The sequence below is a fragment of the Corvus moneduloides genome, chromosome 7, assembly GCF_009650955.1.
Source record: "Corvus moneduloides isolate bCorMon1 chromosome 7, bCorMon1.pri, whole genome shotgun sequence".
NCBI classification, from domain to species: Eukaryota; Metazoa; Chordata; class Aves; order Passeriformes; family Corvidae; genus Corvus; species Corvus moneduloides.
Window position 1 is genome coordinate 39030517 of NC_045482.1, and position 15084 is coordinate 39045600.

Genomic DNA, 15084 nt, shown 5'->3' on the forward strand with positions numbered 1-15084 from the left:
GCCCACCGGAGGCTGCCGTGCTTCGCCAGCGTGGCTCCCGTGCCCTGTAATTGAGCGGGGTGTGGAACACACCCACGTCCTCAGCAGCGGCTCAACCACCGACTGCCGCGCCGGCTGCCACGTGGAGCACGGACACGCACCACGGCTCCCCCGAGCCACGGCCCCTCTGCCCCCGGTGGGGACCCCCGAGCCACGGCCCCGCTCCCTCCCACTCCCCCGGGCAGAGGCGCGCCGAAACACCTCCCTGGTCCTCCGGGGTGTCCCCCCCTAGCCACATCACCGGTCCCTGGGGATGTCCCCCCCGCAAGCTACACCACCCATCCCCCAGGACGCCTCCCCCGAGCCACAGCCCCGCTCCTCCCGGGATGTCCCGCCGGGGCCGGGCGGCTCCCCGGGTCAGGTTCCAGCGCGGGCGGGTCCCGGGGCGGGGGCAGCCGCGTCCCGGCCCCATCCCCATCCCCGTCCCCGTCCCCATCCCCGTCCCCGTCCCGCCTCCCGCTCCGCTGGCCCGGCGGCTCCCGCGCCCGCCCGGGATGAGCGGGCTGCGGCGGCTGTTCCGCGGCAGCGGGCGGGCCCTGGCCTTCGTGTTCGCCGCCTCGGTGGCCTGGGTGCTGCTCGACATGGCCGCGCTCCGCCTCTCCCTCGGCGAGGCGGGCGGGCGGCTGCTGCGGGAGGCGGCGGGGCGCGGGCAGCGGCCGGGGCCGGGGCCGGGGCCGGGGTTGGTGCGGGCGCGGCCCCGGCGCGGCCCTGAGGCGCCGGCGAAGGCAGCGGGGGAGCCGGGAGCAGCCCCCGCCGGGCACGGGGCCGGGGGCCCGGGGCCATCGCCGCCTCCCCGCCAGCCCCCGGCCCCCGGGCGCAGCCGCACCCCGCGGGCAGCCCCGCTCGGCGGGACGGGCACGGCGCTGCTCGGACACGCCGGCGGCGGGAGCGAGCGGCGTCCCTCGGGCACGGCGGGACAGGCCGGCCCGGCAGCCCGGGGTGCGGGGACGGCAGCGCAGCCTGGACCAGAGGAAACAAACGTGGGACGGAAAGAAACTGCCTCCAAAACTCGCTTCGTCCTCATTAGCAAAGAGGGGATGAACCTCGCCAGCCCCGCAGCCCCGCGCCGCGGACCCCACTCTGCGGGGAACGCCACAAGGGGACATGGAAAGCACAAAGAACTTGCTGACAAGAGCAGTGATGGTGCCCACGCTGCGACTGCCACTGCTGGGGCCACCGCGATGGGTGGCAGGAGCCGGACGCTGGGTGCGACGCCAGGAGCAGCTCCCGGGCCAGCTGGCCCTGGACTGGACCGGCACGAGCAGGCGGGAGCATCTCCTGGAGCGGCTGGCACTGACCAGGATGGACATGAGCAGGCGGGAGCATCTCCTGGAGCGGCTGGCACTGACCAGGATGGACATGAGCAGGCGGGAGCATCTCCTGGAGCGGCTGGCACTGACCAGGATGGACATGAGCAGGCGGGAGCATCTCCTGGAGCGGCTGGCACTGACCAGGATGGACATGAGCAGGCGGGAGCATCTCCTGGAGCGGCTGGCACTGACCAGGATGGACATGAGCAGGCAGGAGCAGCTCCTGGAGCAGCTGGCACTGACCAGGATGGGCAGGAGCAGGCGGGAGCAGCTCCTGGAGCGGCTGGCACTGACCAGGATGGGCAGGAGCAGACGGGAGCAGCTCCTGGAGCAGCTGACACCAGCCAGGATGGGCAGGAGCAGGCGGGAGCAGCTCCTGGAGCAGCTGGCACTGGGCAGGAGCAGGCAGGAGCAGCTCCTGGGGCAGCTGGCACTGGCCGGGATGGGCAGGAGCAGCCGGGCAGCAGCCCAGGGATGCACAGAGTTCTGTCCATGGATGCAACGCTCGCCCCAAGAGACCCCCGAGCTCCTGGCCAATTTGGACACCCTGTTGCAGTCCCTGATGAAAAACAAGAAGAAGCAAAAAGTAGATGGAAAGAAGGAAACTTTAATGTCTACCTCAGCGATCTGATCCCTGTGGATCGAGCCATCGCAGACACCAGGCCTGCTGGGTAAGATCCGCTCCCCTTGCACACACCCCTGTGCTGCACCCTGGGAATGGGCTCCATGGCTCTGGGGAGGGTTGCTGGGGGCACACCGAGCCCTCCACTTCAGCCATGCTACCTGTCAGATGGCTTTTGCCTGTCCAGGTTAGAGCAGTTTGTTGTTAAGTGTAACTCTGGGTAAAGTTTGCAGGTTGTTATAAGCCATTGAGCCTGGCTGCCCAAAGGGGCCAGGACACGCAGCACGGGTAATGGGGTCAGGCCTCTCTGTGCCTCAGAACGCTGTACCTGGTGTGTCAGGTGCAGCTCTGAGCATAGCTGCCTTCAGAATTCGTGCGTTGGTTCCTGGAGCCTGCACCCCGTGGGTGTGTGTGGGCAGCAGGAGCCCCACTGCCTGGAGGGGCTCTCACACCTCAGGCTGCCGTGGCCCTTCCCTCGAGGAAGAGGCACCACAAGGGCCCTCCCGGCCGGGGAACTGCGGTGGCTCCAGAAACCCCCACAGGAGACGTGCTGAGTGCTGGCACCATGCAACAGGCACGGACTGGAAAGGCAGTCTGGGGGGCTCTGGTCTGTGGGCACATGCGGGGAGGGACGTGGAGTTTGGGCTTGGAAAGCTGGCACACAGTTACAGCTGTCGTCATGAAACGTGTGCGTGGTTCTGCACATCTCGGGACTGCACTTGAAAACAGTCACTCTCTGCCAACAGAGAAGAGCAGGACAAGGCAAGGGCAACAGAAGGACGAGAGGCTGGGGAGCCCCATCCTGAGCTGCCCTGCCAGGTAGGCTTGGCAGTGCTGGGTTGAGGCTCGGATTTGATGATCTTAAAGGTCTTTTTCAACCTGAGCCCTTCTGTGGTTGTGAGAGCTGCAGGGAGGGCAGGGAAGGTGCCAGCTCAGGTGAGTGCCAGGCTCATCTCTTACACTCAGCCCTTCCTGCAAGCATCTCTCAGCCCCTGGGCAGGTGAGAGACTGCAGAGAGGTGCAGAGACCCTCCCACATCCCTCTTCCCATGCTCGCAGACCACAGGTGGGGTGGGAATTGTGCCGTGATTATCCCCCATCCCACGAGACAGTGCAGACGTTCCCACAGTGCTGGTGGTGCATGCTGAGGTGAGATCCTGCACGGGAAGAATGGAGCAGGGAAGGGGGGAGACAGCTAGGGCTGCTTCCTGATGCCACCTACAGAAGCCACCTGTGCACAGGACCAGAGCTGTGGTGGCACTAAGCCAGCGCTGGGTTTGGTCTGGGCAGCAGAGCCCCGGAGCTGCGGAGCAGGAAGCAGCTCCGGGCAGTGACGCACCTGCCCGGGAGGAGATGCTTTGCCGTCACGGGGAACACCTTGGCCAAACAGGGCGCGTCCCTGGGGATGTGAGCTGCTGCTGCCATGGGGCACGGAGCTGCCCTGGGCACCCTGGTTCTGGCAGGAGCCTGTGAAGGCTCTGCCCTCGGCCCCTTGGCACAGCAGGGACTGGGCTGTAAGGGCCAGCTCAGGGCAGTGGCTGTTGGCAGCTCTTGGGAGCCAAACAGCTCATTATTTTTTGGTGTATTCCAGTCTCTCCCAGTTTAGATTCCAGTTCCTTTTGTGATTCTTCCTGGAGTACTGGATGAGACCACTGAAATCTGGCCAATCAATGTGTCTCCGTGCACAATGCTCGCTGCTTTTGGAGCTTTACTGACAATGCTGGTGTTCCCTGGGCACTGTGTCCCTGCAGCTGATGTGAGGGAGAGGGCCCTGAGGAGGAGTGTGATGGGCAGGAGGCTTGTGGGGAGCGCAGAGTCCAAATCAGGGGTCCTGGGGCTGAGAGAGTAAGGGAAGAGAAGGCTCCAGGGAGACCTCAGAGCCCCTCCCAGTGCATAAAGGGGCTCCAGGAGAGATGAAGAGGGACCTTGGACAGGGGCCTGGAGTGCCAGGACAAGGAGCAGTGGTTTTTCACTGCCAGAGGGCAGGGTTAGATGGGATCCTGGAAAGGAATTGTTCCCTGTGAGGGTGGGGAGGCCCTGGCACAGGGTACCCAGAGAAGCTGTGGCTGCCCCTGGATCTCTGGAAGTTTGAGGCCAGGCAGAATGGGGTTCTGAGCAACCTGGTTTAGTGGAAGGTGCCCCTGCCCATGGGAGCAGTTGGAAAGAGAGAGGCTTTAAGTTCCCTTCCAACCCAAACTATTCCAGGATTCTATGTGGAGGACAAGGGGGCGTGACCCAGTTCTGCTCACCAGCTGCCCAGCAAGCGGCTTGTGGAGGCAGGACTGGATCCAAAATGAACTTTTCAGTGTTTTCTGCCCGCTGACCTCCCTGAGACAGAAAGACACATCTCAAGGATTGTGACACAGAGTAATTCTGGGGTGATTTTCACTTAGCCAGAGCACTGCTGATTAACTGTGAAGCCCTGAAATTCCTCTAAATTTCCTTCAGAATAGGTTCCTGTCAGAACCAAGTGAGTACATCCTGTCCCATGGGGCTGCCCATGAGAGGGGTCATGGGGCTGTGTGTGGGGTTCCCCCCTGACCCCTCTGTTTCCCTCCCAACACTGCAGGGCTTTCCCTCCATATTTCACATCGGGCATTTTCCCCCTCCCCACACATTTTCCCACAAACAGAGCCTGCAGATTTTCAGGAGTGTGACTGGCCTTCACCTGTGAGCCCATGTTGCTGTTGCAGGTGCTCTGAGCAGCAGGTCCACAACGACCTCCCGACCACCAGCATCATCATGTGCTTCGTGGATGAGGTGTGGTCGGCCCTCCTGCGCTCCGTGCACAGCGTCCTCAGCCGGTCTCCTCCGCACCTGATCGAGGAAGTCATTTTGGTGGATGACTTCAGCACTAAGGGTAGGTGAAGCTTCTGCTGCCTTTATGAAACTAATATAACTTGAGGGCAAAATGCAGTTTATTCTCTGTAATTCAATTCTAAGTGGGAGAGAAATCACATTTTCTCCTTCCGCTGTATTGAAGTGCATCCCTAGCTTGCACTGGGGCTGAGGGGGATCAGAGCCCTGGGATGCTGGGCTTGCCTGTGGGGGATGAAGGCAGAGGCTGCCAGAGGCTCCAGGAGCACCAGGGAGCTGGGACCTGCCCAGCCCATTCATCTTTGGGGCGTCCTGGCTCAAGGGGTTGTGCAGTCAGGAGATGCTCTCACCCCTCGCTGTGCAGCTCCCAGGCAGGTGCCCCGTGTTCCCAGTGTGGGGGACACACTCCCGGGTGGCTCAGAGGACAGGGAGCTGCAGTGGGAGCAGTGGTGAGCCGGGATCTGCGCTGCACAGTGCCTTCCATTGGCATTTCAGCCGGTACCCACCCCTGTGTTGTGATGCTTCCACTCCCTGCTGACTTCAGGCCTTAAAAATGTAGGAGTGATGTAATTTCCCGACTGCTGGTTCTCCAGGAAAGGTGCTGTCTCAGGTGCTGTCTCAGGTGGGCTTCAGAGCTCACACCATGCACACAAGGAGCCGCGCACCGTGCCCAGATGTTCCCACCCCAGACCTGAGGACCTGGTGTGCCTGGAGGTGCTTCCAGGGAAAATCTGCATGTGGCTTTTCACCCTGTATGTGGGTGGCAGTGGGTAAGTCAGCCTCACTCTCTGCACCCTGCAGAGTACCTGAAGGAGCAGCTGGACACGTACATGTCGCGGTTCCCCAAGGTGAAGATCCTGCGTCTCAAGGAGAGGCACGGTCTGATCCGGGCCAGGCTGGCGGGAGCAGAGGTCGCCAAAGGTAGGACGGGAGCCGTGTTCCAGCCATGTCAGAACCCCAGAGGTGCTGGGCATCCCTCTCCAGCACTTGAGTTTGTCCCTCCCCATGCACCAGGAGTGTCCTTTTGTCGGCATCTCCAGCCCCAGCTCCACCACCTGCCCCAGCCAGGCTGTGTCAGCACCCACATGGCCATTTCTGTCCAGAGCAGGGAAAAAACACTCTTGGCTGTGGCTGGGCAGGTCTGGGGAGCCAAGGGGGGTTGTGGCACAGTCAGCAGCACCCTGAGCCCGCAGGGTGCCTGGGGAGGCTGCTCAGCAGGGGCTGGGTTGGGGTGCCCAAGGCCTGACCCTCCCTGGCCTGTGCCGCAGGCACTGTCCTGACGTTCCTGGACTCGCATGTGGAGTGCAACGTGGGATGGCTGGAGCCGCTGCTGGAGAGGGTCCACCTGCACCGGGCCAAGGTCGCCTGCCCCGTCATCGAGGTCATCAGCGACAAGGACATGAGGTGAGGCAGCTCATCCCTGGGAATCCCACTGCCCGAGCTGGTGTCCTGAGCGAAACCTCTGACTGGGACCACCATGGATCCATTCCAGGCAGTGGATCCGTGACTCTGGACCCCATAACCGGCCTCCAGCAGCTTTCCACAGGGGACACAGAACATTGCTGTACACCAGAAATTAACATTAGCTGTGGATGTGGCCTGTGTTTATCACACACCTGTTCGCTTTTTCACAACTTTTAGTACATGAAGAGGATTCCTGATGAAATTGTTAAAATCCTGGTTTAATTACCTACAGATATTCATCTTCACTCATTAGGGGTGACATTTCAATCAGGAATGTGACTCAGAATTAGTCAGCCCGATCTTTTTTCTGTTTAGTTACATGACCGTGGACAACTTCCAGCGTGGGATTTTTACTTGGCCAATGAATTTTGGATGGAAGCAGATTCCACAAGAGGTCATTGAGAAAAATAAAATCAAGGAGACTGATATAATAAGGTAAAAAAAAGCAAATGCGAGAGCTTTGCAAACCAGCCTGTTCCTTTGGTAATAACTTAGCAGCAAAGGCTCCTTTGAGGCCAGATGTTGTTCTTTTGTGGCCAAGCGTTGTTCCTGTGCTTGCCAGGACAGCTGAGGCACAGGTGCGCTGGGCAGTCCCACCGCCAGGCACGGCCAAAGCCCAGGAGGCCTCTCTCCCCATGCATGGCACTGCTGGCGTGTCAGCCGTGCTGCAGGGCCAGGAGAACATTCCATTGCCTTTTTCCCTTCCCTGCCCCATTGCAGCTCTCAGGCCAGGTAAAGCCATGCCAATGCCCTCTCTGTCACGGCCACTGACAGACCGTGTGGCCTCTCTGTTCCCAGGTGCCCCGTCATGGCAGGTGGCCTCTTCTCCATCGATAAGAAGTATTTTTTTGAGTTGGGAATGTACGACCCAGGGCTGGATGTCTGGGGAGGGGAAAATATGGAGATTTCATTCAAGGTAGGTCACTGTCACGTGCCTGTACCCCTGCCAGCCTGGGTGGGTGATGGGGCTCAGGTAGGGGCTGCCCAGGGACAGTTCCGTGCTGGACACCCCATCTCCCCTGGCACCTGACTTCCTGGTTCTCTCCTGGCTTGCACAAAGCCAGCACCCAACATCAGCTCGTGTCTCTACCAGTGACCTCTGTTTCTCAGGTCTGGATGTGCGGAGGAGAGATCGAGATAGTTCCGTGCTCCAGAGTTGGGCACATTTTCAGGAATGACAATCCTTATTCCTTCCCAAAAGACCGGGTGAGAACGGTGGAGAGGAACCTGGCCCGTGTGGCAGAGGTGTGGCTGGATGAGTACAAGGAGCTCTTCTACGGCCACGCTTACCACCTGCTCCTAAAGAACGTGGACGTCGGCGACCTGACCCAGCAAATCCAGCTGCGAAAGAAGCTCCAGTGCAAGAGCTTCCAGTGGTACCTGGAGAACGTCTACCCGGATCTGGAAGCTCCCCTGGTTAAGGCCAGTGGGCTGGTACGTGCCCAGAGGATTCACTGTTCTCGGGGGATGGCTGTGCCCCGGGCAGCATCCCGCACGCTGCTGCGCAGCTTCCTGGCCTTCGGTAGCATTTCGGATGTTTGATACGGCACAGAGGCCTGGATTCCACGGTATTTTTGTAAAGAAATAGGTCACAGATAGAAGGGATAGTTTCCTTCTGGAGAGCTAGGTGGGTGTTTTGATGGTTGAGCTGGGCACATGGCAGTGCCAGGACAGGATGTGCCCCTGGGGTGGATGTGCCTCAGGGCTGGATGTGCCCTCGGGTGAGAAGTCTCTCGTGGTGGGAAGTCCCACATCACATGGGCATCCCAGGGGATCCCACCCCGGCTCCCTGCCCCGGCTCGGGGGTCGCAGTGCAGGGCGGGGATCCCAGTGCAGGATCTGTAGGGGCAGGGTCTGTAGGGGCAGGATCTGTGAGTGCAGAGTCTGTGAGTGCAGGGTCTGTGGGTACAGGGTCTGTGAGTGCAGGGTCTGTGGGTACAGGGTCTGTGGGTACAGGGTCTGTAGGTGCAGGGTCTGTAGGTGCAGGGTCTGTGGGTGCAGGGTCTGTAGGTGCAGGGTCTGTAGGTGCAGGGTCTGTGAGTGCAGGGTCTGTAGGTGCAGGGTCTGTGAGTACAGGGTCTGTAGGTGCAGGGTCTGTGGGTACAGGGTCTGTGGGTACAGGGTCTGTGGGTACAGGGTCTGTAGGTACAGGGTCTGTGAGTACAGGGTCTGTAGGTGCAGGGTCTGTGGGTACAGGGTCTGTGGGTACAGGGTCTGTGGGTACAGGGTCTGTGGGTGCAGGGTCTGTGGGTGCAGGGTCTGTAGGTGCAGGGTCTGTGGGTACAGGGTCTGTGGGTACAGGGTCTGTAGGTGCAGGGTCTGTGGGTGCAGGGTCTGTAGGTGCAGGGTCTGTAGGTGCAGGGTCTGTGGGTACAGGGTCTGTGGGTACAGGGTCTGTGAGTACAGGGTCTGTAGGTGCAGGGTCTGTGGGTACAGGGTCTGTGGGTACAGGGTCTGTAGGTGCAGGGTCTGTAGGTGCAGGGTCTGTGAGTGCAGGGTCTGTGAGTGCAGGGTCTGTGGGTACAGGGTCTGTAGGTGCAGGGTCTGTAGGTGCAGGGTCTGTGGGTACAGGGTCTGTAGGTGCAGGGTCTGTGAGTGCAGGGTCTGTGGGTACAGGGTCTGTAGGTGCAGGGTCTGTAGGTACAGGGTCTGTAGGTGCAGGGTCTGTAGGTGCAGGGTCTGTGAGTGCAGGGTCTGTGGGTACAGGGTCTGTGGGTACAGGGTCTGTGGGTACAGGGTCTGTGAGTACAGGGTCTGTAGGTGCAGGGTCTGTAGGTGCAGGGTCTGTGAGTGCAGGGTCTGTGAGTGCAGGGTCTGTGGGTACAGGGTCTGTAGGTGCAGGGTCTGTAGGTGCAGGGTCTGTGGGTACAGGGTCTGTAGGTGCAGGGTCTGTGAGTACAGGGTCTGTGGGTACAGGGTCTGTAGGTGCAGGGTCTGTAGGTGCAGGGTCTGTAGGTGCAGGGTCTGTGAGTGCAGGGTCTGTGGGTACAGGGTCTGTGGGTACAGGGTCTGTGAGTACAGGGTCTGTAGGTGCAGGGTCTGTAGGTGCAGGGTCTGTAGGTGCAGGGTCTGTGAGTGCAGGGTCTGTGAGTGCAGGGTCTGTGGGTACAGGGTCTGTAGGTGCAGGGTCTGTGAGTGCAGGGTCTGTGAGTGCAGGGTCTGTGAGTGCAGGGTCTGTGGGTACAGGGTCTGTAGGTGCAGGGTCTGTGAGTGCAGGGTCTGTGAGTGCAGAGTCTGTGAGTGCAGGGTCTGTGGGTACAGGGTCTGTAGGTGCAGGGTCTGTAGGTGCAGGGTCTGTGGGTACAGGGTCTGTAGGTGCAGGGTCTGTGAGTGCAGGGTCTGTGGGTACAGGGTCTGTAGGTGCAGGGTCTGTAGGTGCAGGGTCTGTAGGTACAGGGTCTGTAGGTGCAGGGTCTGTAGGTGCAGGGTCTGTGAGTGCAGGGTCTGTGGGTACAGGGTCTGTGGGTACAGGGTCTGTAGCTGCAGGGTCTGTAGGTGCAGGGTCTGTGGGTACAGGGTCTGTAGCACGGCTCTGCCGCCAGCAGAGCGCAGCAGCCGCTCGCGTTCCCGGCGCTGCGGGGCCGGGAGGAAGGACCGGCACCGCTCTGGGCACAGAACCTGTGCCTCGCCGGGGGCAGTGGGCAGAGAACACCTTAAAGTCCTTTTGAATTCAATGCTGCCTCCACAAGCCCCTTGCTTGGTGCCTGGTGGGAGAAACCACGTCAAGCTCCCCTTCTCCTCCACCACAGAGTCCCTGAATGGTTTAGGTGGAAAGGGACCTTAAAGCTCAGCTTATTCCATCCCCTGCCATGGGCTGGGACACCCTTCACTAGATCACGTTGCTCCAAGCCCTGTCCAGCCTGGCCTGGAACACTCTTTTCTGCCTTCCTTTGTTATGTGAACAGTATTAATCAGAGTCCTGTGAACCCAGCAGGTTCAGTGCAGTGTAACATCCTCTCTCCCTTCTTGGGAATTTATGTCTAAATCTGCCTTTTGTTGCTGTTTCCCAGCTCGTTAACGTGGCCCTGGCAGGGTGCATCGCTGTGGAAGGCTCCACTCTGGCTTTTGAGGAGTGTGATGTTAACAACACGGTAAGGACAGTCTGCACACACCCCGGGTGTGTCACACTGCCTGTGGCGCTTGGCGTGGAGCTCCTGTGCCTCGCCGTGGTGACCTGTCCCCTCCCTGGGAGCTAACTGAAGCTCTTCCCGCCTGGGGACATGGCCAGGTGATGCCTGGCAGCAGCAAGGGGCAGGAATTGCCTGTTGGCACAGCCTGTAGCCAAGCAACAGTGTCAGAAACAGCAAATTCAGCTGCTGTAGGAAGGTTTGATAAAGCTATGAGTTTGCACATGAAAACAGAAATATTTAAACACCAGCCTGTGATTTGTGTGCTGATGCTGAACATCCAGCTCTACCTTAGAGCCCCTTCCAGTGCCTAAAGGGGCTCTGAGAGGGCCAGAGAAGGACTTTGGACAAGGGCCTAGAGTGACAGCACAAGGGGCAATGGCTTCCCACTGCCAGAGGGCAGGGATGGATGGGGTATTGGGAAGGAATTCCTGCCTGTGAGGCTGGTGAAGCCCTGGCACAGGGTGCCCAGAGAAGCTGTGGCCATCCCCAGCCAGCCCTGCGATGGAGCCTGACGGGGCCGTGTCTCTTCCTGCTCTCTCCCCACAGAACCAGAAGTTCAACTACACCTGGCTGAGGCTGATCCAGCACGGAGAGCTCTGCCTCGCCCCGTCTGCCATCGTGGGAGCAGTGGGCCTGCGCCACTGCCAGGGCAGGAGCCGCAGCCTGGCCTGGCTCCACAGGTCACTGGCCACTGTCCAGCCGGGGCTGGTGAGTGATGCAGCCCCTGCCATCCCGGGATGGGTCAGCGTGCCGGGACAGCGCTGACGGGGGGACAGCCCGGCACAGGGGTGCCCCACCCTCTGCTGCCCGCTTTGCCAAAGCCACCTGTCACCTGAGACACGTGTTGGTGCCCGGCCCCCCGACACTGCTCGTGCCCCTCTGCAGGGGCTGTGTCAGGCCCAGTGACGAGCATCCTGACCCAGCCTGCCAGGCTGGGGGACACAGGGGGACACTGGGGACATGGCAGGTGCTGCCACTGCCGCAGCAGAGTTACAGAACATCCTGGTTCTAGACAGAAACCGTCGATAGCACTTAAAGGGAGACGAGTCAGTATCGATCGGCTCTCAGCTCACAGGGGGTTTTAAAGAAAGCATTTATGGAAAGGAAAAGAATGGATACTCGCATTAATTGCCTGTGCTGCACAAAGAGTCACGGCTGGTGTAAGCAGCTGTCCAAAATGCTCTGAAATGGCACAGTTTATTGTTGAGAAAGAAACACTGTTCACTTAAGAAAGAAAAAATGGAGTTGAATTACGCACTCAATATATAGACAATTTCCTGTTCCACTTTGGTTTTTTCAGCCTAAAGTGTTGAATGCCAGAATGCCACAGGCTCACCTTGCGTGTTTGGGGAAAACTACAGGAACATTTTTATCCACTTACTGAAAATTGTCATTTCACTTTGTGAAGAATATGCAGAAATGCCCAGGGAGCTGTATGGGGCACGGGCAGGTCTTGTCTCCTGTTCCAGCCTGATATCTCAGCTGAGGGTGAGATGGATTTGGTGGTGCTCTTTTACTGGTGCCAGCAACAGGAGTCTGAGGAGAGCTCAGTGGTTGTTGGCTAAAGGAGTTGCAGTGCTTTACCCTCTCCTGACATCAGTCATTGTGTTGTCTAATGATGTGAAGTGCAGCTCCTGTCTGCACAAAGATGCAGCTCCTGCCCAGACCCCCTCCACACCAGGAGCATTTCACCTCGGTGTTAATGAGCTGGCCCTGAGAGTCGATGTCCCTTGCCTGGGGCAGCACCTGCAGCATCACCTGGCTGACCGCTGGGGTTAGAGAGGTAAATCCAATGAGATGTGAAAAGCAAAAGGATGGCGATCACTCAGACTCTTTGTTCTTTCACAGTGCAAGGTACTGCCCCAGCACCTGAGCTCCGGGGCTGGTGCCTGACATCCTTTTCAGTGCAGTACCAGTGCTGAGCTCATCAGCCAACAAACTAAAACACGGAAATCAGTCGCCTGCTGTACATTCCCTAGGTAGCAAATCCCATCCGAGTGACTCCCTCCGTGGTAACTGCCACGCAGACAGTGAGAGTATTCCAGGAAGCACAACAGGTGTGGCGTGAGCCTGGCTCAGCAACAGGTGCAGGCCTGGATCTCACACCAAAGTCCCTGTAAGTCAGCAAAGATATCCAGGTATTAGGGACAAGCCAAAAAAAGGGCACACTGTACGGGGCTGGGCTTTCTCAGAGGGAAAGTAGAACTGCTGCTGCAGGAGCCCTAAAGCCTGAATGGCCCCTAAGCCTGAGCCCTGCCAAAGCCCGGGCCCCCTAAGCCCTCCTCTCTCTCCTGCAGACCGACCACATCATCTCGGAGCACCAGCACCTCCCGCAGCTGGCTTGCTTGGAAGTGGATCCCTCGTACAAAGCCCTGAGGGTGAAAGCCTGTGACTCCACAAACCCTTATCAGAAGTGGCAGTTTGGCACTTACCACGCGGACTGAGGGCAGCCCAGTTGCGCCAGGACCGCCGAGGTGTGACAGCAGCTACCGAACGGGAAGTGCATTTCCAAATGATAGCTGGAATCCGTGGTTTGATACCAGCGCGTTGAGGGACCCGAATACCGAGAGCAGCACGTCTCACGTGACAGTGCCTGAACAGATCAGCCTCATTTTCCCTCACTGGAGAAGACTTTGAGGAAAACTCATTTTCTGTATTATTAAATGGAAATATTTTTCGAAGTCCCCATCCTGCTGTAAGCAAACATCCCTCAGTTCCCACCCACAGCAGCATAAGCTACAGAAATACTTCCAGGGCCCTGTAATTTTGTGAGCAGCCAATTGGGCTGCTTATTCCTCCACAGAAACTGGAAGTTTGTTGACCGATGCATCAAAAAATCCATCACCGTGTCCGCGCTGGATCTGGCTGCAGGATCCCTCCCTGTGGGACCTGTTGTGTGACAGATGAGGATCAGGGTTCTGTGAGGAATCAATTGCACGTTGATAAAGCCCACATTTTGTAGTGGGAGGTGGATGGGGGTCAGCCCCACCAGGGCTGCAGAAGAGGCCTGGAGCAGTCCTTCCCTGTGCTGGGACAGCGAGGACACACGTGCCTCGCTTTGCGTGGTGGGGAGAGGAGCTGCTGGAGCAGGGAACCAGAGGTTTATCCTGTTTCTTGCCAGAGGCACGATCCAGAGGCCAGCCTGGAAGCTCCTCATCCCAGGGCAGCCAGGTTGTCCCAGCATGGGGCTGCCAGGACCCACCCATGTCCCTGAGCCCCTGTGGCTTTCTGGGGGCTCTCCAGGAGCACTGCTGCTCCCTCAGCCCAGGCTGCATGGCACAGCCAGGCTCTGCACACCAAACTCCCTCTGGACTCACTGTCATGGGCAAGTGTTGTCCTTCCTGTGAAACTCTTCATCTCCAAAATCCATCACCAGTCACCGATGGGACGGATTTGATGGGAGAATAAATTCTGTGTGCCAGGGCTGTGAGATCCAGAGTACGTAACACCAAGCGGGGTTTCTACCCCGCTCCCATTGGGAATTCCTGCTGAGGGATGCTGCTCCCTGTACCCCTGCAGAGATGAGGGGCAGCTCCAGCACAAGCCCTTGGCGTACCTGGGCTGAGCATGGCCCTCGCTGCTTACGGCACCGGTGAGCACAGCCGAGCCCCAGTCCTGCCTCACACCCCCCGACCTCTCCTTTGGGTTTGCAGAAGGCCCTGGCATAATGCTACCTCTGACAGGGTGGATCAGTGCTGACAGCATCTGACAGGCTCAGTCTGCCAAAATATTGATTGGCCCAAGAGATTTTCCCAGTTGACTCCTATTCCAACTGTCTTCCTGATTTTCTCTCCCTCCTTCAGTGCAGCTAGCCCGCAGTCACCATCAGAAAAATGACACAGACGTTGTTTGGGCAGTCAGCTCGTATCAGGAGCATGAATTTCATCAAATTCTGTTTGCTGACATTCAATCACTTGTCACCGAGCAGGCACCAGGCGGTCATATGTCACAGTCACATCCCATCGCCAGCCCTGTCACTCGTGTGCCGCTGCCCTGCTTGTGTAAATGCTCACTTCCCTGTTGGATCTTTGCTCAAAGACTGGAGGGCGCCTGGGGGCCGCTGGCAGTGAGCTGGGGCCCTGCTGTTGCTCCATACTGAGAACATTCCGATGGCACCAGTCAGCCCAGTCTTCCAGAAACGAGAGCATTTTTCCGGCAGGCTCGGCAGCCGTGGCGCTGGGCGGCCGTGCCACTCCTCCCCACGGACACTCGGGCTGGGCATTGCTCCGTGGGGCCGGGCAGCTTTGGGAGCAGCAGGGCCAGGCACCACGGGTGGAAAAACCTGTGCATGGGATGGGGACAGGAGCCCCTGATGTCCCCGGTGTTAAATAATTTAAAAAAAAAAAAAAAAAGGAATAAATGATAATAGATGAAGCTGCTTCCTCTGAGTGCAGTGTGTTAAATCTGACCAACCTGGACCCTCTCTAGGGGCTCCTCCCGAGTTACAGCCAGGTTGAACCGTAAAGCATCACCGCAGGAAGAGCCTTCAAAGCGCCAATTCCCCTGATTTCTGGCCGTGCTGGCTCCTCGTTCAGTGCAGGGAAGGGCAGTTGCTGAGCTGGTTGCTGCAGCCACAGCTGCTGCAGGTGTCGTGACACCTGGCACCAACTCTCTGCACAGGGCTCCGCCTCTCACTCGCCGGCCGTCAGAAAGGATTTTCAGGCTGTGGTTGCCATGCCCTAGGCAGCATCTGCCTGAAAGTG

General features: G+C 59.0%; 2 protein-coding genes across 2 annotated transcripts; both read left to right on the forward strand.

The window, feature by feature from the left end:
• The first annotated feature begins 879 nt into the window (after nt 1-879).
• Nucleotides 880-14733, forward strand: GALNT5 (polypeptide N-acetylgalactosaminyltransferase 5). The gene is made up of 11 exons (XM_032114238.1): nt 880-1623; nt 1768-2020; nt 4664-4830; nt 5589-5708; nt 6056-6191; nt 6567-6686; nt 7050-7167; nt 7362-7685; nt 10262-10342; nt 10928-11089; nt 12679-14733. The coding sequence occupies exons 1-11, from the start codon at nt 1077-1079 to the stop codon at nt 12823-12825; spliced, it is 2175 nt and encodes a 724-aa protein (XP_031970129.1). The 5' UTR covers nt 880-1076; the 3' UTR covers nt 12826-14733.
• On the forward strand, nt 7695-10255 carry LOC116446438 (spidroin-1-like). Its single transcript, XM_032114239.1, has one exon. The coding sequence runs from the start codon at nt 7961-7963 to the stop codon at nt 9917-9919; it is 1959 nt and encodes a 652-aa protein (XP_031970130.1). The 5' UTR covers nt 7695-7960; the 3' UTR covers nt 9920-10255.
• Nucleotides 14734-15084: the final 351 nt, after the last annotated feature.